Consider the following 22,861-nt stretch of genomic DNA (forward strand, 5'->3'; position numbering starts at 1 on the left):
TTCTGCAATTTCTGGGAGTGCTCAAAGAATAAAGTTGTGTAAAAAAAAAGAAATCCAACAAAACCAAAGTATAATGCCTCTCTAATCTGTACTGAATGGACTAAGGCTCACTTGGACCAAGACAACGGGGCGGACACTTATTGATTTTCCCGTGTCGTCATTGGCTACTGGACCGCGACGCAGCCGTTCATTGGCTTACATTTTTGGCGTGGGCGGGGCCTCGGCGCTCGCAGGCAGGTATGTAGGAGAGACGTGAGAGGCGGTGCGTAAACAGAGTGGGCGAAGATGGCGTCGAGCAAGAAGAGTGGTGGGAATAGCCGATTTGAGAAAGGTGTGAATGGAAGACGCTCGTCGAAACACAAAGACGGTCCTGTGGGTGAGTTTTTCTGTGTCGTGCCGACGTCGTCACGGCCCCCCGTGGCTTTCCCCTGAAATAACGTCCTCCTTTTCACCGTCCCACCTCCCGCTAGCTTCCGTTAGCAGCTACGTTAGCTGGCCTCGGATAGCCCAAACTGGGATTTAAGCCGCTGGGTTTGTCTCAGCTGCTTAGGATATTGTGGCTGTTGTATGACATCAAAACGGGGAGGAAATTTATGGGTAGACTCTTTGAATTAAGTGTCCGGTCGACCTCCTTTGCTAGCATGTCCGTAGCCACGAGCGTCCCCTGGTAACAGCTACTGTAACGTTTGTGTGTACTGTTAGTTTAGGTGTAGCATTAGTGTTGATGTCATCCCTGTAGTAGACTTTAACTACAAACATAATGTCTCCACGCTGCTTTTATATTCACCTGTTCACGTTCTGTGCCCCTCGTCTCAGCTGCTGACACTGACAGGACCCACCTGAACAGGTACTCCAAACACATACCAGGTCAACGTGGTAGCTACATGGCAGTGTGGTGCATACATCGATCAGGCGAATTGATCAGGGTCATAGGTGACGCTGTGCTGTTCGTGTGACATTAGAGCAGCACACATGGCGAGGACAGAAATTAGTAGACCCAACATGATGCTGCCTGCAGGCACTGGGACAACATATTTCTGCTATGGCCAAACAAACTCGCTCTGTTGCTCTGTTCTCCTGTTAACTCACTGTGACTGGAACAATCCAACCAGTCCCAAGCCACCACTTGAAAAGGCTTCACTAGCTCTGTCAGGACACTGTGTGTGTCTTTGCTACAATCCTTTAATATTTTTATTTATGAATGGTGTGTTCATTAAACACTTAAGGGTGCATAATGAGATTAAAAGGGGTTCAACCTAATCTAATTTGTTGCATGAGGTTGATGACACACAGTTTTCATCACACCTTAAGAACAGATTAATCCTTTTCGTTTCATTTAAGGTGGTGTATCATGCAACTGAAGGGAAGTTGAATGTGTCCCATTCGGAGGGGGCGTGGAGGCTCATTGTTGCTAGTTTCCTGTTGTTCAGTTTGGCCCTGCGTGTGTGAAGGTGCTCAATCTGGGAGAAGGGTCAAACCCTCCTAAACACAACAGCACAGACCCCCTGCTGTTGGCGCTTCCTCTCGCCTCCGCACTGCTCAGAGTTTTCTATTTTTAAAGCCTGCCTCCTATAGATGTGGTATTTCGTAGAGTATCAGATATCAGGCAAAGTTCAAAAAGACAGACCACATACTATATGTTTTTGAGGGAAAAACCAAAGATTTTTACTGGTCTCAACACATGATGAATTGTGAGACTTTCTAGTTGCTTCTAGTCTAGTTCATATATAAATGAGCACATTGTTCTGTGACGTGAACTCCACTTGGAGCAACAGCTACCGTGTGCTCATTACGTTGGACCTACATTTACCCAGACTTCACATTATCCCACAAAATGGGTCTTGATAGAGAGAAACACAAGAGAGCCAGAGAGAGTTAGAAATGGCCTAGACAAGATCAGCACACTTAATCATACTGACATTAGAATTAAGAAGTAGCGCCTCTCAACATTACACTAGATCATTAGAGCAGCTCCAGTAAGTTTTCTGTGTGGACGAAAGTGTTTGTGTCAATGTAAACAGACAGGTTTTTCCAAACAAATGAACAGCTATTTGTTTGTGTCTGTTTGTACAGAAGTTGCACGTTACATGTCTTTATATAATAAATTATGCAGTTGTAGGGACGACAGAAATATGGTGTAGAAGTGCATCAGTGTCAGATAAGTTATTTTCTCTCAGCCCCACAATACTGTTCAAGGACGCATCCACAAATATGATCCAAAGCGGTGTTAACATTTCAAAAGCTCAGCAGGGCTATCAAGTATAAATTTCAATTACGAAAAATGTTATGAATATTTTTACCCAGTCTGAGGTTACAACAGGTAAGACTGGACGATAATCTGCATCATAACGTACACGCTGACATCCTGTAATTGGATAGAGGTGACATGTACTGATAACTGCAAATTAGTTTCTGAAAATATGTTGTTCCTTGGGTCATGGCCTAAATTTCCACTAAACCTCTGCTAGCTTTAATAGCAGTTTTTATCTTTCCGCTGATTTTACCAGCAGACATTTTCACATGTCACAGTACAAAAAGCACAAGTGTTACTGATAACAAGGACAATGACGCAGTTCCATAAAGTGCCCCAGTAAGCCATGAGTGCGTGCTAGTAAGCCAGTATGCAAAATTCATTTTATTATTTACACTTTTGCATTTCCTATTGTGACATGTCAAAATGTTCTTCATGATTTAAACTTTTAGATAAATAAGCAACAAGCGCAGCTGACATGAATAAGATTGACTGAAAACATAACCCTCTAATAAGAAGAACAGAAACAACAGACACTGTCTCAGCGTTCCTGGGTATGTTTGCGTGTCCCTGCGCTGTGGGTGAGGGGTCATATTTCAGCTCCTTGAGTTATGGGACTGTCATCTGTGAGATCAACCAAGGAGTCTAAACTATGGTCATATTTTCCCTAGAATAGATTTTCACCCTTTATTTTGGGTGTGCACATATTGTCCATGTTCTGAATTCATTGCCAAACATTAGTATTTCTCAACTGTTGGCACATACAGTAAATTTCTGTCGCCACAAAAACTTGTCCTTAAGCAGGTTTGATGGAATAATGTAAACATGGTGATTAGCGATTAAATTCTAAGTTGATTGATCAAACAGTTGATTGTGACAAGTTTGATCATTCTATAATTGGCGAGTGAATTTTAAAAACACTTTGTCCACCTAGTTAGTCATAGTTTTTGACAATTGGTCTGGCAAAATAATACATTTAAAGTCATCGTGGGCTCTAGCTAGCGCTAGCATATTCAAAGCCAAAAGGAACATTATCAACATTTAATCAATAGATAAATTACTGATCACTGCTTTTGCTATTTGTGCAACCTTTTTATTAAGTAGGGAATGAAGTGTTCAAGACGCAATAGAAGGAAAAGGCCACAATGGAAATATTGTTTTCATGTCATAATGTCATGGTTGTTTTGCTGGCAATGTCTGTACCATGTCTGCCAATTAGGTTGAAGGTCACAGGGAGTTGCAATCTGAACAGCCAATAGCAAAGTAGCCCACTGTCTCAGGGAGAAAGTTAACTGGGCTGGGGTTCTCTGCAGCTTCCCTACCTCTTTTAAAAGAGGTATGGGAGAGAGAAAGGAAAAGGACAACACACTGCCTCTCAGTCGAATTGGTTATGACAGGCTAACATACAGAGGCTGACAGGAAAAGGGCTGCATCATAAAGACGAGACAGTGACAGACAGCGAGAAGCAGAACAAAGCCAACAGGAAAATCACTTTGCTCTCTGCCACCCCTCCCTCCCCTCTCTTTCTCTCATTCTTTTTTTCTCATGCTCTCGTTGCTTTCATGGAAGAGAGGAGACTGACAAGGACAAAGTCTTGAACTCAGACGCTGGTAAACATATTTGCTTTTTTTTCCTCTTCTACCATGTGAATAGTTAGCCTAGTTCATACCATCAATTATATACTATACTAGAAGCAACCCGCAGGTAGTTTTATACAAACACTAAATTTACTGTATGTTGGCCCCACAGGAGTCATTATATGTGTGTACTTGTCGCTGGTGTTGCTTGTTGGACATGACTTATTAATGCCAACTCTCATCCATCTTTAATGTGGACAGGCCAGGTGCAACTTAATGGTTGCAGTGGGCTTATCGTGACAACTTGTGTCTGTAACACAGGAGGGAAGGATAGTCAGACATGTTTCTGGTATGGACATAGCTAGAGGTGAGCCATCATAGGTATGTGGAACATTTGCTGATGCATAAAAGACAGAGGTGATAAGGCAAGTAAGTGAGTTATGTTTTTCCTCTATCCCATAGAGTGTATATTCACTGCCCTCTTGGTGTGAGCGTAGTGGCAGCTTTACTGTTTTTCTTCTTGAGGTATTTTACCAGACAAAGGTTAAGTCCTCACTGGGCCATGGCATGTTTGAAGACTGTGTGAGCTCTCAATAAGATTGTACTGGTTCATGTAACTGTACTCATTTGCATTATATTTGCATGTGATATACTCCCTGCAGTCTGATAGGGGTGCAGTGTGTGCTGGCTTCATTATCATTAAGCAAGTTTTAGAGCAGCTTATGCTGATCCAGGGGTTCATAAAGTTCACGCCCAGCTTACTCTGTCAACATAAGGCCGATTGGCTTGCCCAGCTGAGAGAGATGTACCCCCCCGCTCTAATTAAGCAATGTAATTTTAATTTTGGCCGCCTGCCCAAACTGGTTTGATGGTTATAGCTGGTCCTGCAGCCTGCCGTTTGGGTGACTGCTTGACCAAAGCAGCCATTGTGTCCCCTAAGGCTATGCTACTAATTGTGTTTATGCAGACAGATGAATGTGCATTTATAGATTTTCTTTTTCTGGGTGTCTCTTAGTGTTTCCAGTTTTATGCTGACGTAGGGAGTTGAGTTGTTGCACATTAGGTAACTGGTTCATAGATTCATAGAGTCACATTGTGTAACCCACTGATTTGATTGACCAAATCTGATTGCCATATCCTGAATCCCAGAGTTATATAAATGTTTTACGTGTGTGCAGATGCTGTAGACTTCTGTCATTGGTCTTTATGAGGAGTTTATATGATCAATGTTTGCATTTACAGTACACACATCTGCATGAGTGGATGGAAAACAAAACTGTGCCCCTCTGATTTTTCTCTCCTGCTGTACCTCTGCAGTCTCTGAGACTTGAGTAAAGATAACATCCACCCAAAATATACATAAATATTTACATTATGTCAGTTGTCTATAATTGTACTGTATATCATTTGAATATTACCATTCAAATTCTGTTTTCCAGTGTGTGCATAATTATTGGGAAAGTCCAGTTAAATTAACACATGAGACTGAGGGCTGGATGTGGCTCTGTGCTCCTCTCCTCACAGCAGCTCTGAACAGCGGACCATCTCTCTCTATGTCGGAGGCTGTAGTAGATGGAGCTCTCCACCCTGAACAGTGTGGACTACTTCAGGAGGAGAACCTAACTCTGCCAAATGCTCACTTTTGTTTGAAACTGTGGAAATTGAGTTTGACAGAGTTTGATTTACAAATCAGGAGGTCCCAGAACACAGGGTGCTGTTGAGGTGGCCAGTGAAAGGAAAATAAAATAAAGGAGCGCATCAAAAATCTGTTTGTAACAGACAGACAGGACAGTGGACAACACGCTAAACAAAGCATCATTCATTAATCAGAGCATTTACAATCACTCACTCAGCAAGGGAGGTGGGAACAATTTGCAGCTCTCTCTCTCTCTCTCTCTCTCTCTCTACAAAATGAGACTGCAAGTTAACTTAATGAGTTACGAAGAATTACGCATGAAGCCTCTAGAGCTAACATAACCTAACATAAGCAACGTAAGGGTTAGGGCTCAGTCACTGTACTCAATAAGAACAGTCCATCGAAATGGCAATTGCATAATACTTAAGCACACACTATAGTGTGGAGCGTCTGAAGTCATGGGACGAGTTTACTGAGTGCGAGAGACAGTGCTCCTTTCACACAGCTGAATTGATGTGAAATTAGGCCCCAAGCTGCTTTATTAAGCTTAGCAGGAACATAATATTGCAATGAAAAACGTATTCCCAATGAAGTGCTTCTCTGTTTAGTCCACTCATTTAGCTCAGCAGATTTGCAGATGTACACAAAGAGCTTTGTTATTTAAAGGGTGCGTTATTCAGATAGTAAGATGCCCCTACAGCTGGTTTACACTCATATTCTGCTTGTTAACCACACTATATACAGAGCTGTGGTGGAGCTCATCATTTATCAGGAGGATGGCTGCTTGACACCACAGTTTCATTTTATGAACCTGGACTGTGTGTGTTTGACCCTTTGGGTGTGAACACAGAACATTAATCAACACTGGATCCTGACCGATCTGTTGGTATGTCTGCAGATTTAAATTATCTTTGATGTTACGCTGCTTTGCCTCGTTCATAAATGCGTACAGTGTCTCCCTTAATGGGGAGGCGCACTTATTGTTTCTGCAGTGATGGGATCTCTTCATGTATTTCGCTCACATGCAGCCCATGTGCTGTTGATAAGAAAGGTGGGGACAGAAGCACCAAATACCTGTCCAGCTATCCACTATTTAAATAGCAATGCTTTCAAAGGGACTGGGAGACGACACTCACGTGACGCCCAGAACGCACCTGTTTAACTGGCAAAAGTGAATAATGAAGTATCTCTGAGTGGTCATTGTTTAAAACAAAGGCCAACATTTGAAGTTGTATGTGTTCAGATGGGGCATGTTTTCCAGTGACAAATGCTCACTGTTCAACTTTGTCATCTTCAAAACATTTTGGAGGAAATCTCTGTGACAGGATTCACTTCTCCCCTGCTAAATTTCTAACTGAGAAAGTGGCAACCAATATGGAAAAATATGCCCACAGAGGGATTTTGCTTTTTAGGGTTTAGTTTAAAAGAAAAGGAAAAAAAAAGCTCCCCTTTAAAAGAAGTGAAGTGAGAGGCAAAGACAAGAAAGGAAAATGAGAAGACAGGCAATGCCTGAAGAGATTTTTTTTTTTAATGCAAGGTGTGCGTGTGCTAGAAGTCGTCTGGCTGATAAATGTCTGTTCTCAGGTGCCAAGGGGTTGTGATTCCTCCCAAAAAACTGAAATTTCCTCTCCCATTACTCTTCCTGAATGGCAGGGAACAGCAGAATAATTGTATGATAAGGGCTTCATTATTTCTTTGACCCTTGAAACAATACTTCACTTTAGTAGAATCTGTTCACATTTTAGCATGCATAGATAACCTCCACCCCACATCCCAAGATGTTGCTTTAGAGATCAGTGCTGTTTTCACTGTCTTTTTCTTCTTGTTGCTTTGCTTTATGTAACTATCTTAGCTGAAGATTGAATAGTAAAAAGTAAAAGTTTGAGGATGGGTGTGTGCTGATTCTCAGGCTGATGTCATTTGGGATGTTCATTAGCTATACATGATTTCACTAAAGATGATTTAATTCAATTCAATTTTATATAGCCCAATACACAGCACATAGAGTCTTTCTTTAAGAATGATTTTTATCTGGTCATTATCTGTAATCTCCCCATAACAGATAATGTGCTTCAGCCCTACAAGGCAATTTGTTAACACACATCCATAACAAAGAAATGATTTTCCTTCCCTCTGTCTGCTTCGCCTCTGAAACTCTCACTTTTTTATCTAATAGGAGGCACTACTGTCTCAGTTCCTTTTTGTTTTATTCTCTGAGTATCCACTATCCCTTCTCCTGTGTCCACTGTCTCTCAGCATGCCAGTCACCCGATACAGTAAGTATCGGCTAGTCCCTTGACTTGGGTGTTATGGAAACAGAGGTCTCAGGTGACTCAGAACGAGCAGAAGAGCTCAGTCCAACAATGGAAATCCGACAGGGACGTAGCGCTGGATCTTTGTTATGCTGCATTAGGCTGGGGGGACGGGCACACTAGATAAACACACTCAGCTGCGTGTTGTCAGCCTTATATCTCCCTTTGGGACTCTCAGACGATTGTTTTTATGTTTCTTGTCAGTGAATGACTAATCTGTATTTGTTCCCACCAGCATGACATTAGCAAGGGGCCTCTGCCTTCTCCTCCTGTTCCATGCATGTCTGCCTAGATCTCGGTGGATTTTGGCTGCTTAGCCGGGATTTACATCATTTAATTTCAAGGCTTGCTAAACACGTTTCAATCAATGAGCTCCTATACGCCAGGCTAATGGGGATTAGTTAATGGAAGTAAGAGAACATTATGTAGGATATATCCAATGATATCCCACCTGGTGCAGTGTCTACATGCTGATAACAAGTGTGGATGTGGTGCAGAATAGGGATCAGGGTGCACCCTTTTATGCTTGCAGGACCAGGTACCAGCTGAGATGTTTAACAACTACGGAAGTAATGATACAATATATTTAATCTTACAAATAAAATATGCAGTGGGGTCAGCAAGGTGACATAATAAATAGCAAGATTAGAGGGTGTTAATGGGATACAAGCCTCTATATCAGTAATGTTCAGCCTAATGAAAAGAGAATTCCCCCACTATCAAAAAATTACAGTAGTAAGTATTAATAAAGATATTATGCACACGCACTCTTGCCTACATACAACTGATTTCTATTTTGGTTTCAACCTTTGCCTTGCTTCTCTGTGTCCTACACCTAGTGATGGACACCAAGGCAGTGTTTGCGGCCCTGTACAGCGTGTGCGAAGAGAATGCCACGTTCTTCTCAGGAGGAGCCAAGGGGGCGCAGGGTGATGCGGCACGGCGTCTGGTGGATGTTATGAAGCTGATCCAGGAGCACGCTCGCAGTCTGGAGCCCGTTATCTCCGGTTTCGCTGCAGTTTACCATCATTTTGACTTTGACCCACACATACCTGCGAATGGCTATCGCTCACTTGTCAAGGTAGGCTGTGGGATGTTTGGAAGTCTTTTTGCATGTACGAGTGAAGTCTTGGATGTGGGTCTGTGTTCGTTTCAACCCAGTGCAGCTTTGCCCCCCTATTGCAATACATTCCTATCAATATTTCCTCCACCCTGTGAGAAACTGCTCACCAGCCCCTCTTTGCCTTGATATTGCTTTGTTTCAAGGTCAGCCCATTTGTATTACAGATTGATTTTATGTTGCAAATCAAGTTAGATAAATTCCTCGAGCTGTAGACTATCTACCCCTACTGTGCCCAGTGTACTTTATCTTCTGCAGTTATTGATGAAACATCACGACCTTCAGCGGCTGCAGCCCACCACAACTGAATGAGTCTTGTAGTCTAGCAGCAAATGAATGCTGTTCTGTTTTATAGCCTCTCGATTTCCACATTTATAATCCTTCTCATCCCGCAGTGTTACTTTGACTAATCTGTAACACCCTGGTGAAGCAGCAAGTTTTCCACGTGCTTGCATTCAGGCATGCTATCATACATGGCTTTTTCCCTTAAAGCATTCTGATCGTAATTACAGCTTAAGCAGACCCAGAAGACGTGGCCTTTTGATGACTGCACAATTTAAGAAATAAGATTTGCTTTGGCAAAATGCTATGGATCCATTTTTTTAGAAAAGGGATAATAAGTTAATTCATTATCACATGAATACATATCATTACATATATCCTTTTGTAAAACTCCTGTCCATTTATTACCTAATCACAACATTTAACTAATTTGATTGTAATTTAATTTGACTGGCCTTTGGGTTTTTAGGTATGTACACTGATTTTAATTTTCCGTTTTGAGAATGGGGGATAGGTTGGTAGATACTAAATTTTTAACTCAAGACTCATCAGTCGTCCTCACAATTAAACTCATTCTACATACCTTTTGTAGGTGGTCCGCTGCTGCCTTCTCCACATAATCCAAAAAGGCCGCTACATCACCGCCAACCGCCGCAGCATCTTCTTTCGAGTAGCACACAACGCCGGGGAAATGGAGGCGTACTGCAACGCTCTGTGCCAGCTGCGCGCCCTGCTCTACCTGGCTCAGCGCATGCTACATGACAACAGCCATGGCAACCTTTTCTTCCAGGATGAAAGTGGCCTCAGTGAGAGCTTTGTCCGCGAGTACGCTTCCATGCACAAGGGGTGCTTTTATGGCCGTTGCCTTGGCTTTCAGGTGAGATGAGCTGAGTGGTACAGGGTTAGACAGTGGGACAGATGAGAGAAATAGGGGAGGGTTAGAATTAGCAGTACCTCATGCTTGATGGTGAAGCAATGGTTGGGAAGACAGAAAGGCGGCAAATGCATACATGTGCACTTATTTATCGAATGATTTTCATAAAACTCAAAGATACTTTACAAAAGGTTAAAGCACATAGAACACACAACATTAATTACTCATTAAAAGCAGATCTGAGGAGGTGGGTTTTGAAAGTAACGACCTCACAAAGCAACCTGTTGTAGGTAATCCGGGATTAGGAGGATATTGTCCTATATTAAAACATTTCACAACAATACAGAGAAGATGTCATGAAAAGCAACCTCAAACTCACCAATTCTCACTTGACACTTACAAACCAGCAAGTGAATGTACCCATATGTACAGTCCTGGCAAAGGTAGTCTTGCATGTTACTGTTCATGATACAGCCTGCAGCTCCTAAACATTTCGGCCACTACATTAGGACTTGTCACGTACAGAATAAAGCTCCCATAGCCTGTCCATCATCATTAGTTTCAGGTCAGTATTCACCACTTTTGAAAAGGCTCTTGACGTCAGAGGACAATGTGCCACCAGGTGCCCTACTGACATCTTAAACTAGAGGCATTGGCCCTGAAAAGAGAGCAAGAGTGGTGAAAAGTGTAATATATAAAAGCCGGGAAAGAAATGCAGGGCTACAGATGACCCCTACTGCTCAAACCTGCAGGTAAGCGAGTTGAGGATTTGGATGGACGGGGGGAACGCTCCTCTTTTACAGCCACATTCTCTGTTCTTAGTTGAGCTTAATGAGAGAGGCCGAACCTTCAGCAGACAGAGGTTGAAATCAAACCAAAGGGAAAAAATGATGAAACCTCCCTAGTATTGTCTTCATCAATTTATAATGTCTCATCTGATATTCTGATATCCCATCATTTATATTTCACTCTCTCTAGTCGAGTGATTGCAGTTTTAATTGTAGTCCATTTCTTGTTTCTAAATGGACCATGAATGCAATAAGGGTTTCTCTGTTTTTACTCTGTTCCTCTCTCCAGTTCACTCCAGCCATTCGACCCTGTCTCCAGACCATCGCTATCGGCCTCGTGGCCTTTGGAGAAAACTACAGACGCCATCAGTCAGGAATAGGTCAGCATCATCTTGTCTGCAGCTGTACCCTCTCATCATCCAGCCACTTGATTCTCATTCATAGATCGTCCTCATCCACGCACCTCTTCTACATTGCTCCTTGGCCCCTGACTGTGTACCTTTTGATGTTGTGTGTTTGGATTGTAGATGCTCTTTCATCCTTTGGAATCTCGGGGGCTAGCTGGTGTGCTTCTTCTATATTTCAGAATGTTTTGAACATGCACACTGTTATGTACAGAGGCAGAGATAGAAGAACATGCACTCGTATACACGTTTTGACTGTGCACAAACGCACCTAAATATTTAACATTCAAAAAGGAATCATTCGACTCTCATGGTTTCTTGTGCTCTGTGCTGCACCACAGTGGAGGCAGGAGGTATTGCACCGTATGGTGAGTGTACTGGAACCCCCTCACTCCTTCATCATAGTCCTCTGTAGTGAACGTCAGCTATATGACTATATGAAGACCTTGCTTCTGTCTGACAGCTCCTATCACCTTAGATGGCTCTGCACACAGCACTGTAAGCTGCATTAGCTGTCCTTTGTCTGTCTTTTAGTTTACAGATTGAAACTGAGGCACAGTCATGGTATCTGTTCTTTACTGCTCATCCATGACTTTTTGCTGAGCACGTAAAGCAGAGTAGAATTTGACTGCAATACCATGAAATGCTTCTGTTTCAACATAACAATAGCACAGTAGACCTGAAACATCTGTGTGGATATAAGATTGCAATGCCCTGAGTATGTAAAAGCTAATTCACCCTGAGTTTGACAGCTGTTCTCATTTGTGGCCATATCTCTGAGGTTTGCTGTGTTTTAGCACTCTTATTTCCATCTTGACCATTTTTCTTTCTTTCCCTCCATCCTTTCACCTTCCTTATTTTGCATTCTCAGTGAGTTAGTTTTCTAATGTTATTGTTTTTAATTGTTAGGATTCAGTCTCTTACTGCAATTTTAATGCTCCCTTTTTCCTGTCCTCCTTCCAGTTGCTTCTATCTTTGTGAAATCACTGATTTCATTCCCTTATCCTGAGCATTTGTCTTCTGTTCTGTCAGTCATTTTTCAATTCAATTTTTACTCCCCCCCCCCCCCCCCCCCCCCCCCTCCCTTCATCCACACATATTCTTCTTTTCCCTCCCTTTCCTTGTAACTCCAAACCCATTTCATTTCTTACATGACACCATCTCTGGTGTGTCCTGTCCATTATTATAACATTATACTTGCCGTATCGTCCTTCCTCTTTTCCACAGGTGTAGCAGCCAGCTCTTTCTTTACCTCAGGGAAGTACGCCATCGACCCAGAGTTGAGAGGGGCAGAATTTGAACGCATCACCCAGAACCTGGATGTCCATTTCTGGAAGACCTTCTGGAACATCACTGAGACCGAAGTCCTGTCTGTGAGTAGCCAGTTAATTCTCCTTTTTACACAGACAGACAGACACGCTCCCTAGAGATCTGTGATCTACCCATGTTTGTCACCGCTAACCCATGCCCACAGATACGTGCACGGCCAAGTTTTTAATTTTAAAACTGTATCGGGGATATTTTACTTTCCTCTGGTGAAAGTACCTCTGTATCATTATGCATTTTGGCCTACGGGCCGTTAGTAATAATAGAGTTGAATTCAATTTATTCAATGGGGCTCATGTTTTATTCATCCTGTTTCTCTTTCTCTCCAGTGACCTGACTTGCTCTGTAACTTGCACTCTTCTTTCTCCTCCTGCTTTTCTGTCTCAATTCTTTCTCCCTACATGCCCATCTCTTTCTCTCTTTTTCTCCATCATCCTTCCTGCAGAGTCTTGCCAGTATGACATCCACTCAAGTTAAGGTGAACCGGGCTCTTTCTGTGCCTCCCGTGCCCTTTGACCTTCCCCTGGCGGCCAACCACAGAGCATCTGTAACCATAGCTCCACCGGCAGCACACATTGGCACTGCTCCCGTTCAGATGAGGCTCATCTCTTATGACTTGCGCGAAGGACAGGTACTTAAATCATTGCTTTGTTCATAGAGGCACAGTGGAAAGTGCATTATAAAGTTTCATAATCTCAAACTTTATGCAAAACTAGTCGAGTGCTTGTATTTGCTGTGTACTTGTCTCACACTGCTTTCTTGTAGCGTGTTTAAGTATTTGTTATGTGACCCAGTTTTTAACCATTTTCCACAGCTGTCTCTTTTTAAACCACCTTGCATATACCAGTCATATAAATTCCTGAAATATTACAATATTTAATAGTATATGTGGTATTTCTCCAAGCTGCTAGTGTAAACAACAGCTTCGACTCATCCTCATGGACTTAATACCCTTCATTATCTCTCTTCCCCCCCCCCCATTTCTCTGTCATAGGTATCACTCTCACTTTTCCTGCTCCTCCTCCCTGCCTAATTCTCCCGGGAGACTACCTCTCCCCATCCAGGCTTGTTCTCCTCCTTTCTTTGTAGCTTGGCACTTAACCAGACATGCTATCAACAAACACTTTCAGCTATTGATCACGCTCCAACAAAAAAACAGTGTCCTTTTTAATGTCGCAAAATACAAGCCTGCATCAGCGGAAACCCTCCCTCTCAGGCACAGCTCCCCTCCCTCCTTGTTTCTGTTAATGAATGGGAATTAGTGTGCGTTCATGCAGGCGCAGGAAAGGCTGGCAGCAAGCTGCTGCAGAACTGCTAGTTAATCCCACTCTCAAAGGAGCCCTGTTGCTACCACTAGCAATAAAATGTTAACAATGAAAACAAGGCTTTGTTTGCAATGTACAGTCTGTCGACAGTTATCAGAGTGACGACAAGAATCATAATCTGCCATCATGTGATGTTTTTTCTGTTACACCATATCAGCTGATCTTCATTATATGCGTGTGAATTTTTCATTCATCTTTTTCCACCTCTTTGTCTCGCTGTTTACAGGACAGCGAGACTCTGCTATCTCTCTCCCGCTCTGAGGGGGGCGCCATCTCTCTGTCGCTGGGGCTGAAGACCAAGCGCCTCCCCTCCTCTCCCTGCCTCCTGATCCACTTCCATGGGGGAGGTTTTGTGGCACAGACCTCCAAGTCCCATGAGGTGAGATCCTTACTCTGGCTAGAAAAGCAATGCAATTCGTGTTATTTTGGAAGAAAGACTAAAGAATTTCAAAGACTATTTCCATATTTATAACACGTAGCACTTTGACGTCACACATACGTCTGCATGTGACAGTATTTGACCTATTTGTGATATTTGTAATGGAACAATTGGTCAGAAACTGTGGTATAATGTATCTTGTGGCACCTACATATCCGAATACTGACAACACTACACCACCACCATTGGACACCTGGCTCAGATGTTGTTTTTCCAGGATTTGAGCCAGTACAGCCGCAGTGGTCATCCACCAAGTTCACCTTCTCATCATTCAATGCTTCAACTCCTGCCTGTGTTTTCTCAAACTAATTGTAATTGAACCCCAGCTAATTAAAGTGTTGAGGAGACACTAGTTGACAGTGGAGGAGCAGAGGGGTTACCAGTTTGAATCTCTGCCTCTGTCAATAGTGTGGCAAGTAATGAGCTGTTGAGCTAATTATTTTGTAATTAGTCCCCGAAAACTTAGTGGAGCCAATTTGCCACATGCCTTCCTTACTGGTTACTTCACTTTCATATAAATCATTGCTTCCTGTCATACACTTCATCTTCACCCCTCACACACACACATAAGCTTTGGCCTTGTGTTTTGAAAATTTTGTCTGATCTTTCTTATCATTGCTCTGGAAAGCACTTAAAGAAGATTTTGTTTTGTCAGAGGGTTTAGTTTACATGAGTGACAATATATGAAATAATAGGAGGAAAGATTTAACTTGTTTAGTTCATCTTGATGCTTATTAAGTTCAGTTTAACATGGAATGTGCCCCTGCCTCTCTCTGTCTGTCCTTTGTTGATCTGGTAATCTATGGCTATTTGTAGTCTTTATGTGGCATCGGGCTACTTATAGTTACCACATGACAGAGCTCTGTGAAATTGCCAAGGACATGGGCATCCTTGATCTGCAGCTGCGTAGCAACCAAAGGATGAGAGGGAGCAATCAGAGAAGGGGTGAACAGGGCTGTCATGTTGAATTAACTGAGAACTGTACAACCCCACAGAGAAAGATTACCCCGGGCACTAATGGAAGACTTGTCAGACTATCTCTTCCTCTTCTGTGCTCTTTTTTTTTTTTTTTTATTGCATTTTCCCCCTCAATCTTTCTAATATCTCACACAATCCTTTTTGTTCACTTAGTGTCCTTTAGTGGCAGGAGCTTCTGGTGCTCTCAGTGTCCAGTGATGCTGAGATCACAGGAATGAATGTGCTGGCATTTGTGCATTTAGCAACTTGGGAACAGACCACACACACACGCACACACTGTTTGGCCAGTAGAGGTATAAGCTTGCAGATTAACTGCTCTGCCTGCCTGAGAATGAGTGGGACTGCAGCTCCCATTAATTCCTCCTTTGAGAATAGATCTGAAATTGGTGTGTGCGCTTTTTTTGTGAATAGGATGTTTGTGTGTACGAGAAGAGTTTCCTGAGGCATCTAAAATGAACCAGCCTTGGTCCCCAACATTTACCTCTTCTCTGCCTGCTGGCCCATTTTTTTTGTGAGTCCTCCTGTCATGAAGACAGATTATGACCTGTGTGACTGACAGACCTGCCCATGTGCTCTGGCATAATTGACACTCACTGTAGCCTAGAAACAATGGCTGTTGCTCACATACCCCAAAACACACACACAGAGGGTGTTAATCCCACCCTGAACTGAACAGTGCTTGAACTGCATGCACACTCACTTGTCAGTGGTCTTACTCTGAAAGTTAATGTGACAGGTAGGGCTTTAAGACAGCACAGCTGGCAGCTGGAGCTGCTACTTTGTGTTTTTTTTTTTTGATACTGAGTCACTGGCTGGTGAGGTGACATAGAAACATACACACATTGTGCTTTTCCTGGCATTGGAGAGCTGTCACTTTTACCACCAGCCCTGTCATAGCTAGTCAAAAAGGTTTTGGGGAGAAGATCAAGACACCGGAGGAAAGGACGAATGCTTTGTGGAAGGAATATTTTTGTTGTACGAAGTTTTGATGCCTTTCTTGCATTTCAAGGTCACTGCATTGCAGTTCTGAAGTAAAGTTCTTGCCTTAGGTTGGCATAAGAATAGAAAACAGCAACCTGACTGTAGCAACAAGAAATAGAGAAACACTCAGTATTCTAACAGTGAGTTATGTTTTTGTAGACTATCCCAGTAAATCCCCACATGGTCCCCTTGTCTTCGTCTTTTTCCATCATACCCAGCAAACTCGGACAAGTGGGCAGCTTTGTTATTACTGTTTGAGAAGAAAGGAAATAGAGGTGACTGTGAGGGCAGTGCGCATTCTCCCTTTGTCTAGACAGTAAGCCAGAAAGCAGACGGATGACATCAGAGGGATATGTAATTTTCATAACTTTTTATCCTTGCTCCTTAAAGTTCACCCCCCCCGTGTCTCTCACCCATCACATTTCTTCTTCTCCGTGTCTCCCTGCCTCTGTTTTATTGTGACTGCTGTTGTTTCTCATAAATTTAACAATGTAGAATGTATTCACTGTGAAGTGTTTTTCCGTTCATAAATTCACCCATCCATACTCTTGTCTTTTGACTTGTGCAGCCCTATCTGAAGAGCTGGTCCCAGGACCTCGGTGTTCCCATCCTATCAGTGGACTACTCTCTGGCCCCTGAGGCCCCCTTCCCAAGGGCCCTGGAGGAGTGTTTCTACGCCTACTGTTGGGCTCTGAGAAATCACCACCTATTAGGTACACACACACCACACGGCGTTGTTTATACCGCAGTGCTGGCTTTTCATCTCCTATACATTTTCTTTTTACCTTTTTAATGTCATGGAAAAGTGTACACAGTTGAAATGATGTGAACATTAGGCAGGTAAAATATAGTTGTTTATTCGAATTAATGAGCAGGCACAACAAAAGGGATAAAACTCGCCCTTTTCAGAGCGAAGGTGTCCTCTGAAGTGCCTCTGTAAATCTTCACCCATATTCCCTGTACCTCTCATGAGGATTAATTCATCACTTTGAAAGTAATCATGCCGCAACACAATGTCTTGCACTGTACTCCTTGTTCTGCAATATCACACAAATTGTGATGCTCAATATTCAGGCCGAAAACAAAAGACATCTGGTCTGTTTGGGGTACAACCGACCACTGAAGCACGCTGTGTCAAATTAACAATGATCGCAATGCGTGTGTGTTAGTACAAGAAGACAAAATCACGGCCATGAGGCAGACAGTGAGACAGCAGCCACATACTCGGCAGTGATACTGTGGAGAAAAGAGAGATACTCTTAATTGATGTGTGTCAGTGCTGTTTTTCTTCTCTTTTTGCACCTCAGCGGACTTCTGGTTACAGAAAAATACTTTTTTTCTTGTCTCCTTTAATCTATGTTTCTTTCCCTTTTTTTCTTTCACCTCTGTCATCACTACCCCATTTGTACCTCTCCAGGTTGGACCGGAGAGAAAGTGTGTCTGGCGGGTGACAGTGCAGGAGGTAACTTGTGTGTGACGACGTCGATGCGTGCTGCTGCCTTTGGTGTGCGAATGCCAGATGGCATCGTGGCAGCCTACCCGGCTACCCTGCTGACTGCCTACGCATCTCCCTCCCGTCTACTAACACTTATGGATCCCCTGCTGCCGCTCAGTGTGCTCTCCAGGTGTCTCAGTGCCTACGCAGGTAGGAGTGCGTGTGTGTTTTTAACATAATCAAGCCAGGATTCCTTTTTTTTATCTGAAGTTGAGAGTTGCATTTAGAGCCATTTTCTTGCTTTCAAGCATTTCTGCATGTCTCTGATGCACCACATCAGTCATATTCTTTACATAATGGCCAGAACTGTAGTTGACAGTAATAATGCAGACCACTACTTGTATTGCATAAATGCTTAGGTTATTAAGATAGGGTGTCTGTTGCTGGGCTGGAACAGTCAACTCTCTTCTCTCTAACTCTATTCTGTTCCAGTTGATGAACAAATGTAGCCATTTACTCGATAAAAAAGTGAAAACAATTACTTGAATGAAGCTACTTAAACATAAAGTTTTAGCCATAAAAAAAGTTTATGGCATTAAAAGCAGCTTTGTCTCCAAATAAGTAATTGACTGATTAGCAAAATTGAAATAGATTTAGTGTAGACCAATCAATCATCAATCAGTTATCAAGAAACTGTTTTACTTTGGCCTTGGATCTTTCTATTACCTAAATTTGTTATGTAGGACACAGTGTGTATAATAAAAAGTAATGTAATCATAAAGTTTTATAAATTACAGACAAGACTTCAGTGGTATATTCAGCACATGAAGAATGAAACACACGCACTGAAATTCCTCATTTTCTAAAACGGTTGCTCCAGTCTAAAGCATAGCTGTGTTATATCATATCTGATGAGCCTTCACGAATGACTCAACCTTTGGATATGTTGTTTTTAATGCATGTAAAAAAACAGGAGAAACAGTGATAAGTCTTTTGATCAATTATTGTCAAATAAAACACAGATCAACCTCTATTCATTCGTACTGCGATCACTATGTGTTTCTTTACTATTATACCCTTCATATTTTTGCGCGTGCATCTTCTCTGTTGTTACTCATTAATGCTTATTCAAGAATAACAAAAACACTTAAATCTCTGTCGTGCCTCTGTCTTTCTTTCCTCCTTGTCTCTTCCAGGCAATGAGCCACTGACAGAGACGCAGGTAGAGAAAGTGAGCACACTGAGCCTGGTAAGGAGAGACACAGCGCTGCTGCTCAGAGATTTTCGACAGGGAGCCTCCAACTGGATCCACTCACTGCTGGATCCCAGCAGAGCCTCATCCTCCCCCAGCACAGCTGCAGAGATGCCACCAGCAGCCACTGGTATACCCACTGACTGTGACTGTGTGTATGGGTGTGTTTGTGCGTGTGTGTGCAATCTGGTGGTAATGCTGGGCGAGATGTGGGTGGGAATAGATGTGTTCTGCTTGGCAGCTATTGTGTTCAAAGTTTTCTGCAGATGCAATCTGTTTGTGTCTTTGATCCCATCTACCTGCTGAAAGTACACTCCAGGTCTCAGCGTGGATTGGTGTGTATGTGTGTACCGCCCACGTTTTCAGTGTGTTCATTAAGCCACTTTCTTTAATTGTTATGACTGTAACAACATCAACTGCCCCAAAGTTCATTTACAACCCATATGGAGGAGGGTTTTGACATGGATCACCTTTATTCAGCATAAAACTAACCAATTATCGCTTCATCCCACCATGTTGCCTAACACTTCTAAGCGCCATTCATATCAATTCGCCTCTTTAGAGCAGCATGGCTTTGACAGTAATTGTTAATTGTAGCCACCGTAAATCTGGTGGCAAATCGTAATTTCCCTGGTGTCCCCTTAGCTAGGTGACACCCCCACAGCTGCATGCCCAAACTAATGAGAATGTCATTGGTGGGTGTAGATTATTAAAAGGCCATCATGGAGCAGAGATGGTTCATTATTAAAGAGTAGGGCTTTGTGAAGAGACCAGCCATGACGACTCTTACAGCTGTGTTTTGACGGCTCAGGGCGAGCAGATGATATCACCATGACAGCACTATTTGAATTTCCTCCACCCACTTCTCAACTCTTCTTCCTGATATATACCAATTTGCATTTCTAGGCTTTTAACTGTTGGCTGTCAACCAGGGGACATATGATAAGTGGAAACAGTAGAATAAGTGAAAGTGGTTGTGCACTATTATGGGTTTTTTTTTTTTTTTTTTTTCTGTGTCCCCCAGTTGCCATTCACCCCAAGTAAATTTGTGTGCCCTCTTTATCCTTACATACAACATGTACTTTTTGTGACTAATGGCTATTTTTAATGACTTATTTTGTATTTTGATTTTTGTTTACAAAATGTCTGAATCTACTTCCCCCTCTCTCCATCTTGTTTCTTAGACACAGTGAGAAAGAGCATTTCAGAGGCGTCCATCTCTTCTCCTCACGCCGACCCCCCTGTACCCTCAAAGACCTCCGAGTTCCCCGTCAAGAAATTATCTGTAAAGAGTCAGACTTGCCAGGACTTGGGCTCCCACAAGAATTCCACTTCTCACAGTGCGCCGCTGCTCTCTGATTGCACGGTATGTCACGCTTGAACATGTTTACATTGAGATTAGGATGCTCCCAGTTGATGCTCTTATCCGGAAGAAGTACTAGCGGTATTAAACAGCTAAGGGCTGTTGTTCAAAAGAACACTGGGCTGTTAGTGAGAATTGTTGTGGGAATTTAATCCTGTGATTATGGAAAGGTCTGTTATTTGATGATTATTGCACCTTTGCAGTGAACAGAAGTCACATCAGCCCCCTATCTATGATCAGGTTATTTCCGCTTTCATACAGCTGGCATTATAATCATTTTGCATACAGTTGTAGCCATTTTAGGAGGTTGAGCAATTAATCAAGCATGGAGGTATTTTGGCCCTCTGTCATGCAAATCTGTATATCCTGCAGTGACGTGCATGTTTCGTCTCGATGAACTCAGCCGAGGTTTTGTCACCCATGCCTCACAGATTTGGCTTTAAAATGCTGACAGAATATCAAAACTTTTTGGTCGTGCGGGTACTGGCAAGGTATTGCAGATTATCCTCGCATGTATTTTCACACAGGCAGATTGGATTAGTTGCTGGCTTTGGGGAAAAAATAGCAACCATAGGTGACGTAAGAATTTAAATATGCTTTCCTTCTTGAAATGGAGATCATTCAGCCAAGACTCTCAGGCACTGAGCCATGTTTTTTTTTTTTTTTTGAAGATTTACACAAGGACAAAGTGTGTATTTCTAATCAAGTTTGCCTGTCACATACTTCTTCTTATGAGTTGGCCACTCAGTGCTGTCTAACCTCACGTGAATTATTTCTTCTTTTTTTATGTAGCCAGAAGATGTGAATTTCTTCCTCTCCAAAGATGCGCATCCGTCCATGTCCAGCGACCTGTCTTCAATGGCCATACCACCCCCTGCTGGAGAGGAGGGATCAGAGTGTAGGGAGTTTCCTCTGGGGTTTGAGCCACTGCGCTCGGAGATGCTGGCAGAGATGAGGGTGGAGAGCTCTCCGGTGGTTAAGGATCCCTTTTGCTCTCCTCTGCTGGCTCCTGATAGCATGCTGAAAGGCCTGCCACCTGTACACATAGTGGTAAGAAGAAGAAGCAGCAGCAGCAGCAGCTGGAATGCAATGGGGAAGGCATTTACATAGTTAAATACACATGGTCAAAGGCTGCTCACTCAGCTCAAGTGTTGGCCAAGCTGTTAATCAGCACATTAAACAGCCTTTGAGTCCTGATTACATTTAGTTGCACAAATTATCATCCTCTATGTGAAAACTGATTATTATTGTGTTTCTTCAAAAGGTTTTAAGCTTAGCCGATAGGATATTGTTTCTTTATGGTGATGAAAAGAAGGGAGGAGAAGGAAGGAGTTAAAACAAGATAACTTGAGTACTAAGCACTGTACGCTGTTTACATTGTTGTATCAGAGTGTGGTGGGAGAGACTGGGGAGGATGAAGCCTGCTCTCTCTTGTGAGAATGCTGTTAATATGAAAATTATGAAATTGGTGCTGATTTTAAAGTGGCTAGCGTGAGTCAGCAAGAATGTAAAGAAAGCAGGGACAAAAGAGACTGGGACGCTTGGCTTCCCTTTCTTCATCCCTTAATTAAGATTCTTGACATGTCTGAACGGAATCCTAATTTGCTTTTCACCATTCCCACCCCTGTCCCCTCCACCCCCACCCCATCAGGCGTGCGCACTGGACCCCATGCTGGATGACTCTGTGATGTTTGCCAAGCGTCTGAGGAACATAGACCAGCCTGTCACTCTTTGCGTGGTGGACGACCTCCCCCATGGCTTCCTCAGCCTATCACAGCTCTCCAGGGAGACGAGGGAGGCCGCCAACGTCTGTGTGGAGAGAATTCGCACAGTCTTCAGCGAGAAGGACACACCCCCGGAGCCACGCAAGCACCGCAAGCTGGAACGGACCGATAGGGGCGTGTCTGCCTCTTCAGGGGAAGCCTGTTCGCTCTTCGTCGGCCCCATTGAGGGAATGGATCTGACTGTTGGGAGAGGAGCTAAAATTGCTGATGGGGAAGGCTTAGTTGCTGTGGCAGCTCAGAATAACACTGACGCTGGTGGTATTGGGTCTTAAATAAGGTCAAATGAAAAAAGAAGGACAACAGATCACCCAAGGAGTGAGGGGAGAGAGTAAATGAAAGTCAGACAAATTTAGGCAGTGTAATGCCTAAAAGGGAGAGAGGGAAAAAAAAGAGTGGGGGGGGTGGGGGGCAGTCTCGGAGATTACCCAGTTCTTAAGAGAAAAATAGAGCAGCATTGAAATGCAACTTCTTCTGCTTTACAGTTCTTGCCACTTGTCTACAGACATCATGCAGTGACGCAAATCTGGCAGACAAAATGAACACACCTACAAAAGAATAAAATGGTAATTTAAGTAGCTACTTGGATCAAAGACCAGCACTCACCCACACATGCGGCACACATACTTAACAGAGTTGCCGTTAGGCAGCGGAGGCTCGGACATAAAGCAGCACAGAAGATTCTTGAGACGGGGCCTGAATGGGTGATTCATCTAGGCCAAGGCAGTCATTTGAGG

The 22,861-nt window shown here is 43.0% G+C and overlaps 2 protein-coding genes across 3 annotated transcripts in view; both read left to right on the forward strand.

The window, feature by feature from the left end:
- cd79a (CD79a molecule, immunoglobulin-associated alpha) overlaps window positions 1–58 on the forward strand; it is a 3,455-nt gene extending 3,397 nt beyond the window's left edge. The window contains exon 6 of the mRNA XM_070835476.1: window positions 1–58. This exon is cut by the window's left edge and continues 852 nt beyond it. The gene's annotated coding sequence lies outside the window, so the exon portion shown is untranslated.
- Window positions 59–285: 227 nt separating this feature from the next.
- On the forward strand, window positions 286–22,493 carry lipeb (lipase, hormone-sensitive b). 2 transcript variants are annotated; one of them, XM_070834960.1, is made up of 13 exons: window positions 286–376; window positions 8,616–8,857; window positions 9,771–10,055; window positions 11,130–11,220; window positions 12,472–12,617; window positions 13,016–13,201; window positions 14,122–14,274; window positions 16,862–17,006; window positions 17,711–17,938; window positions 18,925–19,110; window positions 20,165–20,346; window positions 21,136–21,393; window positions 21,995–22,493. In XM_070834960.1, the coding sequence occupies exons 1-13, from the start codon at window positions 286–288 to the stop codon at window positions 22,397–22,399; spliced, it is 2,598 nt and encodes an 865-aa protein (XP_070691061.1). In that variant the 3' UTR covers window positions 22,400–22,493. The 2 variants fall into 2 exon arrangements, with proteins under 2 accessions (XP_070691061.1, XP_070691062.1); XM_070834961.1 differs by lacking the exon at window positions 286–376 and adding an exon at window positions 3,814–3,861.
- Window positions 22,494–22,861: the final 368 nt, after the last annotated feature.

The sequence above is a fragment of the Pempheris klunzingeri genome, chromosome 8 (genome assembly GCF_042242105.1).
Source record: "Pempheris klunzingeri isolate RE-2024b chromosome 8, fPemKlu1.hap1, whole genome shotgun sequence".
NCBI classification, from domain to species: Eukaryota; Metazoa; Chordata; class Actinopteri; order Acropomatiformes; family Pempheridae; genus Pempheris; species Pempheris klunzingeri.

What these genes read in the sequence shown, in the direction of transcription:
- lipeb (XM_070834960.1), top strand. Translation starts at nt 286, where the DNA reads ATGGCGTCGAGCAAGAAGAGTGGTGGGAATAGCCGATTTGAGAAAGGT. An exon ending in ACGCCATCAGTCAGGAATAG is followed by an intron (nt 11,221 to 12,471) that starts GTCAGCATCATC and finishes TCTTTTCCACAG; the next exon opens with GTGTAGCAGCCAGCTCTTTC. An exon ending in AGACCTCCAAGTCCCATGAG is followed by an intron (nt 14,275 to 16,861) that starts GTGAGATCCTTA and finishes TGACTTGTGCAG; the next exon opens with CCCTATCTGAAGAGCTGGTC.